The sequence below is a fragment of the Neovison vison genome, chromosome 2, assembly GCF_020171115.1.
Source record: "Neovison vison isolate M4711 chromosome 2, ASM_NN_V1, whole genome shotgun sequence".
Classification (NCBI taxonomy): Eukaryota; Metazoa; Chordata; class Mammalia; order Carnivora; family Mustelidae; genus Neogale; species Neogale vison.
This window is the reverse complement of record NC_058092.1, coordinates 187127968-187142413: the sequence shown is the minus strand read 5'-3', so window position 1 is coordinate 187142413 and position 14446 is coordinate 187127968. Positions and strand designations below refer to the sequence as shown.

The 14446-nt window shown below is 35.4% G+C and overlaps 1 protein-coding gene across 5 annotated transcripts in view; it reads left to right on the top strand.

The window, feature by feature from the left end:
- CFAP70 (cilia and flagella associated protein 70) overlaps positions 1-14446 on the top strand; it is a 119568-nt gene that overhangs the window by 77933 nt on the left and 27189 nt on the right. For 4 of the 5 annotated variants that reach the window (XM_044239776.1, XM_044239777.1, XM_044239773.1 and 1 more), the window contains 3 exons: positions 11571-11729; positions 12280-12401; positions 13881-14033. In XM_044239776.1, coding sequence (XP_044095711.1) covers positions 11571-11729; positions 12280-12401; positions 13881-14033 — 434 coding nt within the window. The remainder of the gene's footprint in view (positions 1-11570; positions 11730-12279; positions 12402-13880; positions 14034-14446) is intronic. The other variant, XM_044239778.1, reaches the window with a different exon arrangement.

Here is a 14446-nt window from a genome sequence, read left to right as displayed (position 1 = left end):
TTCTCTTGTGATTCTTAAGTTTATTTATGTATTTATACATGTGTGTGCGTGTGTGCACATGCACGTGCGTGCATACACACAAACACACACACACACACACACACACACACTCCCCTTTTCCCCTGTTCTTATCATTCTCCTTTCCTCCATTTTAGGAAATTGATCATTCTAATCTGTTTAATATGTGTTTTTGTTTATGTGTTTCTTGTATATGTTATTTTGTTTATATGTTATTGCATATTGTTATTTTGTGTGCATCTAACAGTTTGAAATACAATTGACATTTCATAAACTGCACATATTTAACACATACAGATTGATATATTTGACATCTGAACACAACCATGAAAACATCACTCCAATCAAGTTAATAAACATATCCAAAATCTCCTAAACTCTCCTTGTGCCCATTTGAATCTCTTTCTCTAGCTTCCATTTCCAGACAACTACCAGGCATCTCTCTGTCACCATCAATTAGTTTGCATGTCTAAAATTTTAGAATTCTAGAAAATTTCCACCATTTTCTAGAACTTCTAGAGTTAAATAGGATCATATAGTATGTTTTCTTTTTCCACCAAGCATGACTGTTTTGAGTATAAAACATGCTGTTGTCTATATTAGTAGTTCATCCCTTTTTATTGCTAAATAGTATCCCATTATATGAAGATGCCACAACGTGTTTATCTATTCACCTGTTGATAGATATTTGGGGTGTTTCTAATTTGGGACTACTGAAATAAAGCTGCTATGGATATTTGTCTACACGTATTTTTATGGATATACATTTTCATTTCTTCTGGATAAAATATTTAGGAGTTGAACTGCTAGGACCATGAGTTATTTAGCAGTATGCTTTTAATTTTCTTTATTTTCTATTTTCAAAAATTATTTAAATTCAATTTATTAACATACTATACTATGAGTTTCAGAGACAGAGTTCATTCATTCATCAGTCTTATATAACATCCAGTGCTTATTACATCACATGCCCTCCTTAAGGTCCATCGCCCAGTTACCCCCATCCTCCTACCCTCTGCCCCTCCAACAACCCTCAGTTTGTTTCCCATGATTAAGAGCATCTTATGGTTTGTCTCCCTCTCTGATTTCCTCTTGTTTTACTTTACCCTCCCTTCCCCTATGCTCCTCTGTTTTGTTTCTTAAATACCACATATAAGTGAAATCATATAATTTTCTTTCTTTGATTGACTTATTTTGCTTAGCATAATACCCTCTAGTTCTATCCACATCATTGCAAATGGCAAGATTTCTTTTTTTTTTTTAAAGATTTTATTTATTTATTTGACAGAGAGAGATTACAAGCAGGCAGAGAAGCAGGCAGAGAGAGAGAGAGGAGGAAGCAGGCTCCCTGCTGAGCAGAGAGCCCGATGCGGGACTCGATCCCAGGACCCTGAGATCATGACCTGAGCTGAAGGCAGCGGCCCAACCCACTGAGCCACCCAGGCGCCCCAAGATTTCTTTTTTTTGATGGCAGTAATATTCCAGGGTGTGTGTGTGTGTGTGTCCATTCATCTGTTGATGGACATCTGGGCTCTTTCCATAGTTCGACTATTGTGGGCATTGCTGCTATAAACATTAGGGTGCAGATGCCTCTTTGGATCAAGGATCGTTACATTTATATCTTTGGGTTAAATACCTACTAGTACAATTGCTCAGTCATAAGGTGACTCTATTTTCAACTTTTTGAGGAACCTCCTACTGTTTTCCAGATTGGCTGTGCCAGCTTGCATTCCTACCAACAGTGTGAGAGGGTTCCCCTTTCTCTGCATCCTTGTCAACATCTGTTGTTTCCTGACTTAATTTTATACGCTTTTAATTTTCTAAATAAATGGGGATTTTTCCAGACATCTCTTTAAAAAAATATTTTATTTATTTATTTGAGAGAAAGAGAGAGAGAGAGCACATAAACAGGGGGAGGAACAGAGGCAGAGACTAAAAAAAAAGCAGACTCCCCACTGAGCAGGGAGTCTGATATGGGGCTCGATCCCAGGACCTTGGGATCATGACCTGAGCTGAAGGCAGACACTTAACCAATTTAATTTCACTGTGGCTAGAAAAGACACTTTGTATGATTTGAATCCATTTAAATTTATTTTGACTTGTCCTATGGTCCAGGATGTGATCTTCTTTTTAAAAATTTAATTTTATTTTTTCAATGTTCCAAGATTCATTGTTGATCTATCTTGATAAATGTTCCATATTCACTTGAAAGGAATGTGTATTCTGCTGCTGTTGAGTGTCCTGTAGAATTTTAGTTAGGTCAAATTAGTTGGTTATATGCTCAACTCTCCTATATCCTTGTAATTTTATGTCTTTGAAGTTTTGTTTGAATAATTCTTCTTGCCTCAAGTCACATTTCTTCTAACTCTATAATCTTTGTTTTATGTTTATTTGGATTCCATCTTTGAAAATGATGCTAAGTAGGCATCCAGTTCTATTTTTCTTCATTATAGGAATCTAGTTTTCTCAAAATTATCTATTAAACAACTGTCTTTTCTGTTTTAATTCAAGGTATATGTCTTTAAGCTTTTTAATATGTCTACTGGTCTGATCTTAAAATATTGTATTCTTTTTATTGCTGTAGTGTTGTAGTATGCCTTAATATCTGGTATGTGATTTTCTTCCATTTATCTGCCTTTTTATACCTGACTTACCTATTCATGGCTTTATTTAACTATATAGATTTTATAGTGTTTATCAAGTACATAAACAATCCAGTTGAAATTTTTATTTGGACCCTATTGAACTTATAAATCATTTTAGGGATGATTAACATCTTTGTTATTAAATTCTATTCTACTCAAGTATATGGAAGGCCTTTCCATATCCTCAGATCATCTTCTGTGTACTTTATCAAAGTTTAACATTTTTTGCAATGAGTCTGTTTAAGTAGTTAATAAGAACTTAATAGATACCATTGCTACCATAAAGTATCTTATTTTAATTATACTTTCTCATTGGCTATTACTGGCATTTTTTAATGTATGCTATTGATTTTTATATTTTAGACTTTAGTGTATACTATTGTTTTTTAGGTTGAATTTATATATGACTATTACTTTTATTGATTCTAATAGATTGTGTAATCTATTTTTCCCCTTGAATATGATTATCATATCATCTGCCAACAACAATGATGATAAGGTTACCTTTTCTCTCCCAATCCTCATACTACTCATGTCTTCTTACTATCTCCAATAATATGTTATATATTAATTGTGGTGGTCAACCTTGTCTTATTTCCTATCTTAATGGGACTGAATTTAAAATATGTCAATTAAATATAAAATATGCTGTAAACTTTTTCTAGAAAACTTTTATAGAATTAAGGATGATCCCTTCTAATCCTAGTTTTCAATGAACTTTTTCTTCATTCATAGGTGTTGGACTTTATAAAATTCTTTTTCTGTATCAGTTGAAAAAAATAAAATGATTTTGAACTACATTGATAGATATGCTTTATATTGAACAATCCTTGCATTCAATGGATAAATCCTACTTAATTATAATGCATTCTTTTTTAATATACCTTTGGATTTGAATAGCCAATACTTTATTTTGGATCTTGGCATCTATATTAATAAATAAAATAACCCATAATGTTCTTTTGTCACCTCTTTTATAATCAAGATTATTAGGCAGCTTTTGTTCCTTTGCTATTCTTTATCAACTTACATATGATAGGAATTGATTTTGACTTGAAACATTGACAAAATTCAACCAATAAAACAACTGGGACCTGAGTTTTGTGGCAGGAAAAGGTGTCTGACTACCATTTCATTTTCTTAATATTTATGTTCTTTATTTCTTATTTTGTTATTCATGACATTTTATGCTTTTTAGGAATTCATCAATTTCATCTGGGTTTTTTTAATTTTAAAAATTTTGTATTAATCAGTTACTTTTAATAGACTTCATTTTTAGAGGAGTTTTATGTTCACAGCAATGTTGAAAGGAAGGTTTGGAGATTTTTCATATACCTCTGCTCCTACACATGTGTAGTATATTATTATTATGTGTATGTGTTATTATTAACATTCCTGATGACATATGATGAGAAGTATCTTACCATATGCTTATGTGCCATTTATATATCTTCTTTGATGGGTATATATTAAGGTCTTTGGCCATTTTTTAATCAGGTGTTTATTTTCTTATTATTTAGTTTTAAGAGGTTTTTTTAAAATATAATTTTCTTTTTCTTTCCTTTTTATTTTTTTAGATTTTATTTATTTAATTGTCAGAAAGAGAGAGCACAAGCAGGGGGAGTGGCAGGCAGAGCAGGCAGAGGTAGAAGCAGGCTCCCCGCCAAACAAGGAGCCTGATGTAGGTCTTGATCCCAGGACCCTGGGATTATAACCTGAGCTGAAGGCAGCTGCTTAACCGACTGATCCACCCAGGTGTCCCTTAAGAATTTTTAATATGTTTTTTAACTGAGGTATAATTGACATATTATTTAGTTTCGGGTGTACAATATAATGATTCAACATTTATACATATTGCAAAATGCTCACCACAATAATACTCCTTAACATTCATCACTACACAGTTACAGTTTTTGCTTTTGATGAGAACTTTTAAGATAGCTCTTTTGGCAATTTTCAAATATACAGTAGAGTATTATTAATTATAGTCACCATGCTGTATATTACCTGACTTATTTATTTTTTAACTGGAAGTTTGTACCTTTGACTACCTTCACCCATTTCACCTACTCCTATTTCTTGCCTCTGGCAACCATGAATCTGTTCTTTGTATCTATGATTTCAAGTCTATTTTTTCTGTTTTTGTTTATTTTATATTTCACATAAAGTGAGATCATATGGTGTTTATCTTTGTCTGACTTATTTTACTTAGCATAGTGTCCTCATGGTCCATTCATGTTGTTACAAATGGCAATATTTCATTCTTTTTTATGGCTAAATAATATTCCATTGTATATATGTACACATTTTCTTTATCCATTCTTCCATTGATGGATAGTTAGTTGGCTTTCATGTTTTGGCTGCTGTAAATAATGCTGCAGTGAACATAGGAGGGTGCATATATCTTTTCAAGTTAGTGTTTTCATTTCCTTTGGATAAATACCCAGAAGTGGAATAGCTGCATCATATGGGTATTTCTAGTTTTAATTTTGTGAGGAAACTCCATACTGTTTTCCATAATGGCTGCATCAATTTACATTCCCAACCACAGTGCACAAGGGTTCTCTTTCTCCATATCCTCACCAACACTTGTTATTTCTTGTCTTTTTGATGATAAGCATTCTAGCAGGTGTTAGGTAATATCTCATTGTGGTTATGATAAGCATTTCCCTGATGATTCATGATGTTGAGCATCTTTTCATGTGTCTGTTGACCATTTGTATGTCTTCTTTGGAGAAATGTTTATTCAGATCCTCTGCTCATTTTTATTTATTTTATTTTTGTTTTTTGTGGTTTTATGGTTTTACACAGATATGATGTGCACAACAAGCTATCTGTTCATTTTCTTTGCTGTGCAGCCCGGGGTTGGGATTGGTGACTCTGATTGCCATCTGGGCTGCTCTTTCCACAATTGCTTTGTGGTTCTTGGAGGAGGCATTGTGAACAATCTCTGCACAGTAAGGTTTGTCACACATCAGCTGCACTTCAAGCTCCTTGACTTGTGGACTAGGATCTCCCAGAAGCCACTGGGCAACATGTTGCTCCCATAACCATGCTGGGCATCAAGATCTGGTCCTTGAATCTTCTATGTACCCTATTGTCAATGCCTCTGGGTTTCTGCCAGTTGTGCTTAATTTTGACATATCGGTCTGACTGGTGCCGGATGAACTTCATGGTCCTTTTTTTTTTTTTTTTTTTAAAGATTTTATCTATTTATTTATTTATTTATTGAGATTTTATTTATTTATTTATTTTTAAAGATTTTATTTATTTATTTGACAGAGAGAGATCACAAGTAGGCAGAGAGGCAGGCAGAGAGAGAGGAAGGGAAGCAGGCTCCCTGCTGAGCAGAGAGCCCGATGCAGGACTCGATTCCAGGACCCTGAGATCATGACCTGAGCTGAAGGCAGCGGCTTAACACACTGAGCCACCCAGGCGCCCCAAGATTTTATTTATTTATTTGACAGACAGAGATCACAAGTAGGCAGAGAGGTGGACAGAGAGAGAAGGGGAACCAGGCTTCCTGCTGAGCAGTGAGCCTGATGTGGGGCTTGTTCCCAGAACCCTGGGATCACAACCCGAGCCTGAGGTAGAGGCTTTAACCCACTGAGCCACCCAGGCGCCCCCTCTTTTTAATGATCTTGGGCTTCACCAAAGGTCTGAGGATAGCCATGATGCCCAGTAACAGATGGCCACCACCTCCACAGACAGTGCCTAGGAAGAGAGGTGAGAGGTCCTCTGCTCATTTTTCCTCCCTCTTAAAATATTTATTTATTTATTTATTTTATTGTGTTATGTTAGTCACATGCAGTACATCATTTGTTCTTTTTTTTTTTTAAACATATAATGTATTATTGCTTCAGGGGTACAGGTCTGTGAATCATCAGTCTTACACAATTCACAGCACTCACCATAGCACATACCCTCCCCAGTGTCCATAACCCACCCCATCCCCCAGCAACCCTCAGTTTGTTTCAAGATCAGAGTCTCTTATGGTTTATCTCCCTCCCTGGTCCCATCTTGTTTTGTTTTTTTCCCCTCTCCCTTTACGCCAGGATCCTCTGCCTTGCCTCTCAAATTCCTCATATCAGAGAGAGCATATAATAATTGTGTTTCTCTGACTGACTTATTTTTCTTAGCATAATATAATTCAGTAAAGTGTCAGGATATAAAATCAATGCACAGAAATCAGTTGCATTTCTATACACCAACAGCAAAACAGAAGACAGAGAAATTAAGGAGTCAATCCAATTTACAGTTGCACCCAAAACCATAAGATATTTAGGAATAAACCTAACCAAAGAGACAAAGAATCTGTACTCAGGAAACTATAAAGTACTCTTGAAAGAAACTGAGGAAGACACAAAGAAATGGAAAACATTCCACGCTCATGGATTGGAAGAAATGTCTATGCTACCTAAAGCAACCTACACACTCAGTGCAATCCCTATCAAAATACCATCCATTTTTTTCAAAGAAATGGAACAAATAATCCTAAAATTTATATGGAACCAGAAAAGACTCTGAATAGCCAAAGGAATGTTGAAAAAGAAAACCAAAGTTGGCAGCATCACAATTCCAGACTTCAAGCTATAAACAGCAAAACAGTATGGTACTGGCACAAAAATAGACACATAGATCAGCGGAACAGAATAGAGAGCCAGAAATGGACCCTCAACTCTATGGTCAACTAATCTTGGACAAAGTAGGAAAGACTGTCCAATGAAAAAAAGACAGTCTCCTCAAAAAATGGTGTTGAAAAATTGGACAACCACATGCAGAATAGATTCACACAAAATAAACTCAAAATGGATGAAAGACCTCAATATGAGACAGGAATCCATCAAAATCCTTGAAGAGAACACAGACAGCAACCTCTTTGACCTTAGTGGTGGCAACTTCTTCCTGGAAACATCGCCCAAGGCAAGGGAAGCAAGGGCAAAAATGACCTACTGGGACTTCATCAAGATCAAAAGCTTTTGCACAACAAAGGAAACAGTCAACAAAACCAAAAAATCACCGACAGAATGGGAGAAGATATTTGCAAATGGTATATCAGATAAAGGGCTAGTATCCAAAATCTATAAAGAATTTATCAAATTCAACACCCAAAGAACAAATAATCCAATCAAAAAATGGACAGAAGACATGAACAGACACTTCCGCAAAGAAGACATCCAAATGGCCAACAGACACATGATGAAGTGCTCAAAATGACCTCTGCTCATTTTGAAAATCAGATTTTTTTTTTTTGCTACTGAGTTGTAGGAGATCTTTATATATTTTTAATATTAACCCTTTATCATATATATGATTTGCAAATATTTTCTCCCATTCAGTAGGTTGCCTTTTCATTTTTTTGTAGGTTTCCTCTGTTGTGCAGAAACTTTTTAGTTTTGTATAGCCCCTCTTGTTGATTTTTGCTTTTATTGACTAACAATGTGCATCTTGATTATAATAGTGTTTAAAAGAATCTATAAAGGGGATAAAATTGCTTAGGACTACACACACACATATACACAAATGCATATGAGAACTGGAAAAACCAGAATGAGGTCTTTAGTGCATTTAAGTATTGTACCAATATCAGTTTCCTGGTATTTATATTACACCATACTATAGTGGTATAAGATGTCACCTTTGAAAGGTATTATATAATACCATTGACGGTATAATAAATAGGTAAAGAGTACATGGTACTATATGTTTTACATTTGCAACTTCCTGCGCATCTATAATTATTTCAAAATGAAGAGTTAAAAAAATTCTTACAAGTAGCAATTGAGAGCACTTATGTGGAGTCTCAAAATATAAAGCTCCATCTAAACTGAAGACAACAACAAGAACAACCTTAAAAAGGTAATATTCAAAACTTATCACTTCTTTATTACCTTTCTACATTTTATTATAATCTGTGCTATTGAAGTTATTTATTTATAATTGTATTCTTATGTAGAAATACTATCTAATGGTATTCTCTTGTGCATCTCTTCCTAACTCTGCATTCAGTGATGTAACATTGGTTGCTTGAAATCAGCTATAATAGGAGAATGTATATCATGGAAATCAGCAAACACTATAAACCAGCCTTCAACATATCCAAAAGCCAATTGTTGAACAGCTTATCATTCAATATATAGGAAAACTTAAAGTATTTGTAAATTAAACAATATGCTTCTAAATAACCCATAGATCAAAGAAGTCACAAAATAATTTGAACTGAGTGATAATGCAACAAATCAAAATTTGTAAGATGAACTAAATTAGTTCCCAGAAGGAAATTTGTAGCTTTGAATGCCTCTATTAAAAAAATAAGAAAGGTCTAAAATCAGTTATCTAAGAGTCTACCTTAAGAAGCTAGAAAATAAGTAAGTGAAAGGAAAAAAAATAATAAAGATCAGAGTAGAAATCGATGAAATAGAACGTAGACACGAAGAGAGAAAAGTAATGAGACCAATAGCTGATTCCTTGAAAAGATCAAATAAATAAATAAATAAATCTAATTAGGGGAAAGAAGAGAGAAGATACATAGTACCAATATCAGAAATGAAAGAGGGAACACCTCTGCAAATCTTACAGATATTAGAAAGATAATAAGGAAAATTATTAATAACTTAATGCCAACAGGTATGAATATAATGTAATGTAATGTGAATACCTTGACAGACATACAAAGTATGTCAGGAAGAAAGAGAAAATCTGCATAGACCTACTCTCCTTAAGGAAGTTAAATATGTAATTAAAAAAGAAAAGACAAAACTCCAGGCCTAACCCATTCCTACCATAGACTCAGAAAATACAAAAGAGAATACTTCCCACAGTTTGACCACAGTTATCACTGTGGTATTCAAAACCAGACAAACCCATCCCAAGAAGAGTACACACCAATAAGCCTCATGAACCTAAACACAAAAATTCTTAACAAATATTATTCCATAAAATTTAGCAAGGCAGGCAGAGAGAAAGGAGGAAGCAGGCTCCCTGCCCAGCAGAGAGCCCCATGCGGTCTAGATCCCAGGACCCCAAGATTGTGACCTGAGCCAAAGGCAGAGACTTAACCCCCTGAGCCACCAGGTGCCCCCAGTCTTAAGTATTTAACCACTCTCTCCTTCCTGAAATACATGTGGCATTGCATCCTGCATCTCCCAACAGTTTGGGTTTCCTTTGTTAGCTTCTCTTTCTTGTTAAACTCATTAGAGGTAATCATCTCCCAATAATATGTCTTACTTTCTAAGAGCCAACCTGCACTCAGTTTCCATTTTACTACTGATAGCTCTCAAATTTCTATATTTAGCCCTGACATCCCTCCAGAACCCCGGAGCTGGATTTTTCTACTAGTAAATTCTACTGCTTATCTCCCAAATTGACTTTACATTGCTGTATTAAGCACCCAAGTCTATGATCTTAGTCATCCCTGCTTCCTCTTCCTTTCTAGATTGAACTTCCCCCATCCTTATAACAGGTTAATTCTCAGGACTATCTGGTTCTCTTTCAAAATGTTCCTTGCATCCTCCCTTTAAAACTTCTACTACTCTTCATTACCAAATATCCAGATTGTTGTAACAGCCTTTCTACAAACCTCTTTGTCTCCATTTTGTATTTTTTTATTCCTTGCTTCATAGTGCTGCTAGAGTAATTTTCATAAAATACCACTTTCATTTTCAGATTTTTCTGTTCAAAACTCTTCATTGTTTTCTCCTTTTGTTTACAGAAGAAAAATCCTAGCATTAAAATGTCAGTACAGGGGCGCCTGGGTGGCTCAGTGGTTAAGCATTGGCTTTCAGCTCAGGTCATGATCCCAGGGTTCTGGGATTGAGCCCCACATCAGGCTCTCTGCTCAGCAGGAAGCATTATTTCCCCCCCCAACCCCCGCTTATGTTCCCTCTCGCTGTGTTAGTCTCTGTCCAATAAATAAATAAAATCTTTATAAAACATGTCAGTACAGTCCACCTCCAACCTTTCTCTTAATTTTCTCTATGTTATTCTCAATACCCATTAAAATAATTAGCTCACTACTTTTGTGCTTTTGCCAATAGCATGCTCTCAACCTTAAATGCCTCTCCCCCTTTACCTATCCAACTTCTGACCATTTTTCAAAGCCATATCTTTTGCTCTAGCTGAGGGTGACCTCTTCTGACTGGGAACCAACTGGCAACTGTTCATTTCCTCCCTGGCATTGCTTTTTATTTTTATTCATCAAACATTTACTTATTTGAGAGACTGCAAGACAGGTTCAAGAGCTTCAGCAAGTTATTTAACTTCTCTGTGATTCACCTTGTTTAAAGGAGCATAGTAAGTGTTGTGAAATAAAAAGACTGTACATTAAGGTTTTTAGCACAATCTTTAATACAATTCCTGCCATATAGCCATGTTCAAACATAGCTGCTTATAATGATGATAATGGTGTTTTTGAATACTAAGATGAAAAGAATTCCTGTCCTTCAAGAGTTTTAATTTAATCTAAAAATATATTAACCTCATTTAGATTCTTCACATTCTGGGTTTAGCAAATAACTTTTATAATATGTATTTGTTTGACATCATCATAACTTAGGTTAGCAGCAGGATTGGACTAGGGATTATAGTTATAGAAGCTGAGCTGTCAGTTTAGCTTGCACTCTTTAAATTATTCAGAAATATGAAAAGTCTGGGGCACCTGGCTGGCTCAGTCAGTGGAACATGTGACTCTTGATCTCAGGGTTTTAAGTTTGAGCCTCATATTGGGTGTAGAGATTTCTTAAAAATAAAATCTTTAAAATGTATGTAAAATGTCTACAAAACAAGTCTGTCCATGCAGTATTTAGGAAATATGTTTCTTATGCTTTGAAAATAATTATATTTTTCCTCTTTTAATATCCAATGGAAGAAGGGGTTTTTTTTTTCCTCATTAAAATTTAATCTATTTAGGACCAGGAGCTCCAACATCCATTCTAGATGACTTTCTTGAAGAATCATCCAAACTGCTTTCTGACTCACAAGAACACATTTTACCCACACAATCTCAGGATCCAACTGTTAGCCAAAAACCATCCAATATACTTCTCAAGGAGATACCAGTGAAAAAAGGTACTTAGGAATAAAGATTTCCTCTTGAAATAAGGGCATAAACTAACTAGAAAAGATGAAAACTCTCACGATTACCAAAATGTAATCTTGTTTGAATTTGATTAGTTTGTCATATTGCCTAAGTTCCTTCATATGAGGCTAGACTTGATAATCCGAACTCAGTAGTGCAACCCTTTCAACAGGCAAGAATTTATGTTTAGCTCAGAGAAGTGGCTAACTACAGACTTAGGATTTTTTAACAGTGATTCTTCATTTTTAGAATATCAATAGGTTGTGTTTCACATTCAGGAAGATATGAATACTTCTAGAATGCATTTCATTTGGTTGTAACTTGCATTTGAAACACCAGTAGACTAAGCTTGAGAACTTTTGAGATCTTTGGGAACCATTGCTATAAAGGAATTTATTGCTTTTCAGATTATAACCTCTCTCATATATTAGATTAGAATACTCTCCTTGCTCATTAGTAGTAATGTAGCTCACTGTCTGAGTTTCTGACAATTTTTTCCTTAATATCTAGTCATCTATTCTTTTAATTTAATATTTTCAGAAACATCAAAATGTCAAGATTCATCAACCTTTTTGCATCCTAGCCCTCATGGTGTTTCCCAAACTCCTGCCACCATCTTCATGGAGACCATACGTTTCTTGATGAAAGTCAATGCTGTACAGGTCAGAATATTTGGAAAAGGGCATGTAGATGGAAAGATTTTAGTGAACTACTTATTCAATCCATAGTGACATCTTTCCAAGCTTTAATATGCATGATGCAGAAATCAAATATGCTTCTGAGAACACACTCTAGGCCTAATGGTGTGAACATCCAAATATGAACCACTCTCTACAGAGAGCATCAGAACAGCTCACTGCAAATCTGTTCCCTCAGAATACCAGCAGAGCAAAATTGGACTCTAAAGGCTTATGTAACCTGATGTCAATTTATTATCAGAATTCATATTATGTGAGTGTTGGGGGTTCACAGGAGCATAATCATATCTTTCTTTCTTTCTAGGTAGTAAATGTGGGGGAGTAAAAATACTAAATTTTCTGAATTTGTATAACTGGGCTGGATATGTGACTTGCTTCAGATTTGACTTACCCATACAGATAGAGCTACTCGAGGAGAAGAAGAAGAGCATCCTGTGAGGTCTACCTACCACATGGGAAACAAGAAATATTTCCATGAAACAAGTAGTAGGAAAGAGAGCAAGATCCGGGAACCAGGAGAGTTGGCCCTGTTCCTGCAGAGTATATGTTCCACTTGAGGGTGGCAAGCTCAAGAAAGGGCAAGAATTATGACCTGACTAGGAGTGGGCCACATTAAACAGGAACTTTTAACACATTAAACATTAATGTGTAGAGAAACAGTACACATTAGAGTAGAGAAATGTGTAGTAGAGAAACATTTCTGTATCCCAGATTAAGTAAGTCTCTATCCCCACCACCCCATGCAAAGAGCCAGAAATGTAGGTATAGGGAACAGCTCCAGAACCTCCTCCCACTATTTTTCTAAGAAGCTATAAGTGTTAACGGGAGTTTCTATAGGATAGGCTAAGATGGGAATGGAGGGAGAAGAAAAGTAGAGCTTCTCCCTCTGCTTAGTAAGTACATCTGACTTTATTAAATTTGCAAACCTTATATAGCATTAAAAATAAAGAATAGCCCGAAGTATAAAACTGGCAAACATAGATGAGAGAGTTTGTCAGAAACAAATACGTATGTTTCTAAGATCCTGAGCCTAGAATTTTAGAAAAGGAGGTTTTGCCTCACTAAGTTTCTTCAATAATTGTAGCTTCCTGAAAATGTTAGCTCATGTGTCAGTGGAGTGGTTGATGAAGAGCTTTTGTTTGCTGCATTACATACATGCAAAAATTCATCTAGTTTTTTGACTAGCAAGACCAGTATTTTTCAGTACTGCAGATTTTTATTTTGGAAATGTCTGTGCTTGGTGACTAGGTGAATAGTGAGTAATGGAACCATGATGTGCTGAATCTTTATAATTCACCTCTAACCTTTTGAAGTTGGTAATCATTTCATTCTATAATGTGTTTCTTATTCATTATTATCTGGCATAATATTCAGCTGCAAGAGCTGTGGAACTGACACAATGCAGCTATTATATACTCCTTATAATCTGGTTTTTCCTCATAGTATGTGCATAGAGTGCTTGCCCATGAGCTGTTATGCCCTCAAGGAGGCCCCAGCTGCGAGTATTACTTGGTGCTGGCCCGGACACACCTTCTCAAGAAGGACTTTGCCAAGGCAGAGGAATACCTTCAACACGCAGCCCAGATGGACTACTTGGTAATAACTTTTTCTAGAACCTCTTGAGTATAGTTTGGGGGAGGGGCAAGCAGGCTTTCTTAAAGGTAATGATGCCATATCACAGGTAGATTTCTAGTTACTAGAGGTGGAGGTCTTCAACTTCCAGTAAACTCATCTATTTCCTTCCATTTGTTTTTCTCAAGCAGTTATGAGTTTTGCAAAGGGCAGAGAAAAGGATAAGGATAGCTCTTTAGCTGATAATTGATCTATTTCATATTTTCTGGATTTCTTCTTTTTTTCTCACTGTGAACAGTCTCTTGGTTATGTTTGAATGTTTTCTTAATATTTACCCCAAAGACAAAATAGTTTTGAAAAATGCAAGAAAGAAATGAGGGAGCAGACCTAGAAAAATACCTCCCAGTGCAAATGAATGGCCCTTTTTCTAACTGAGT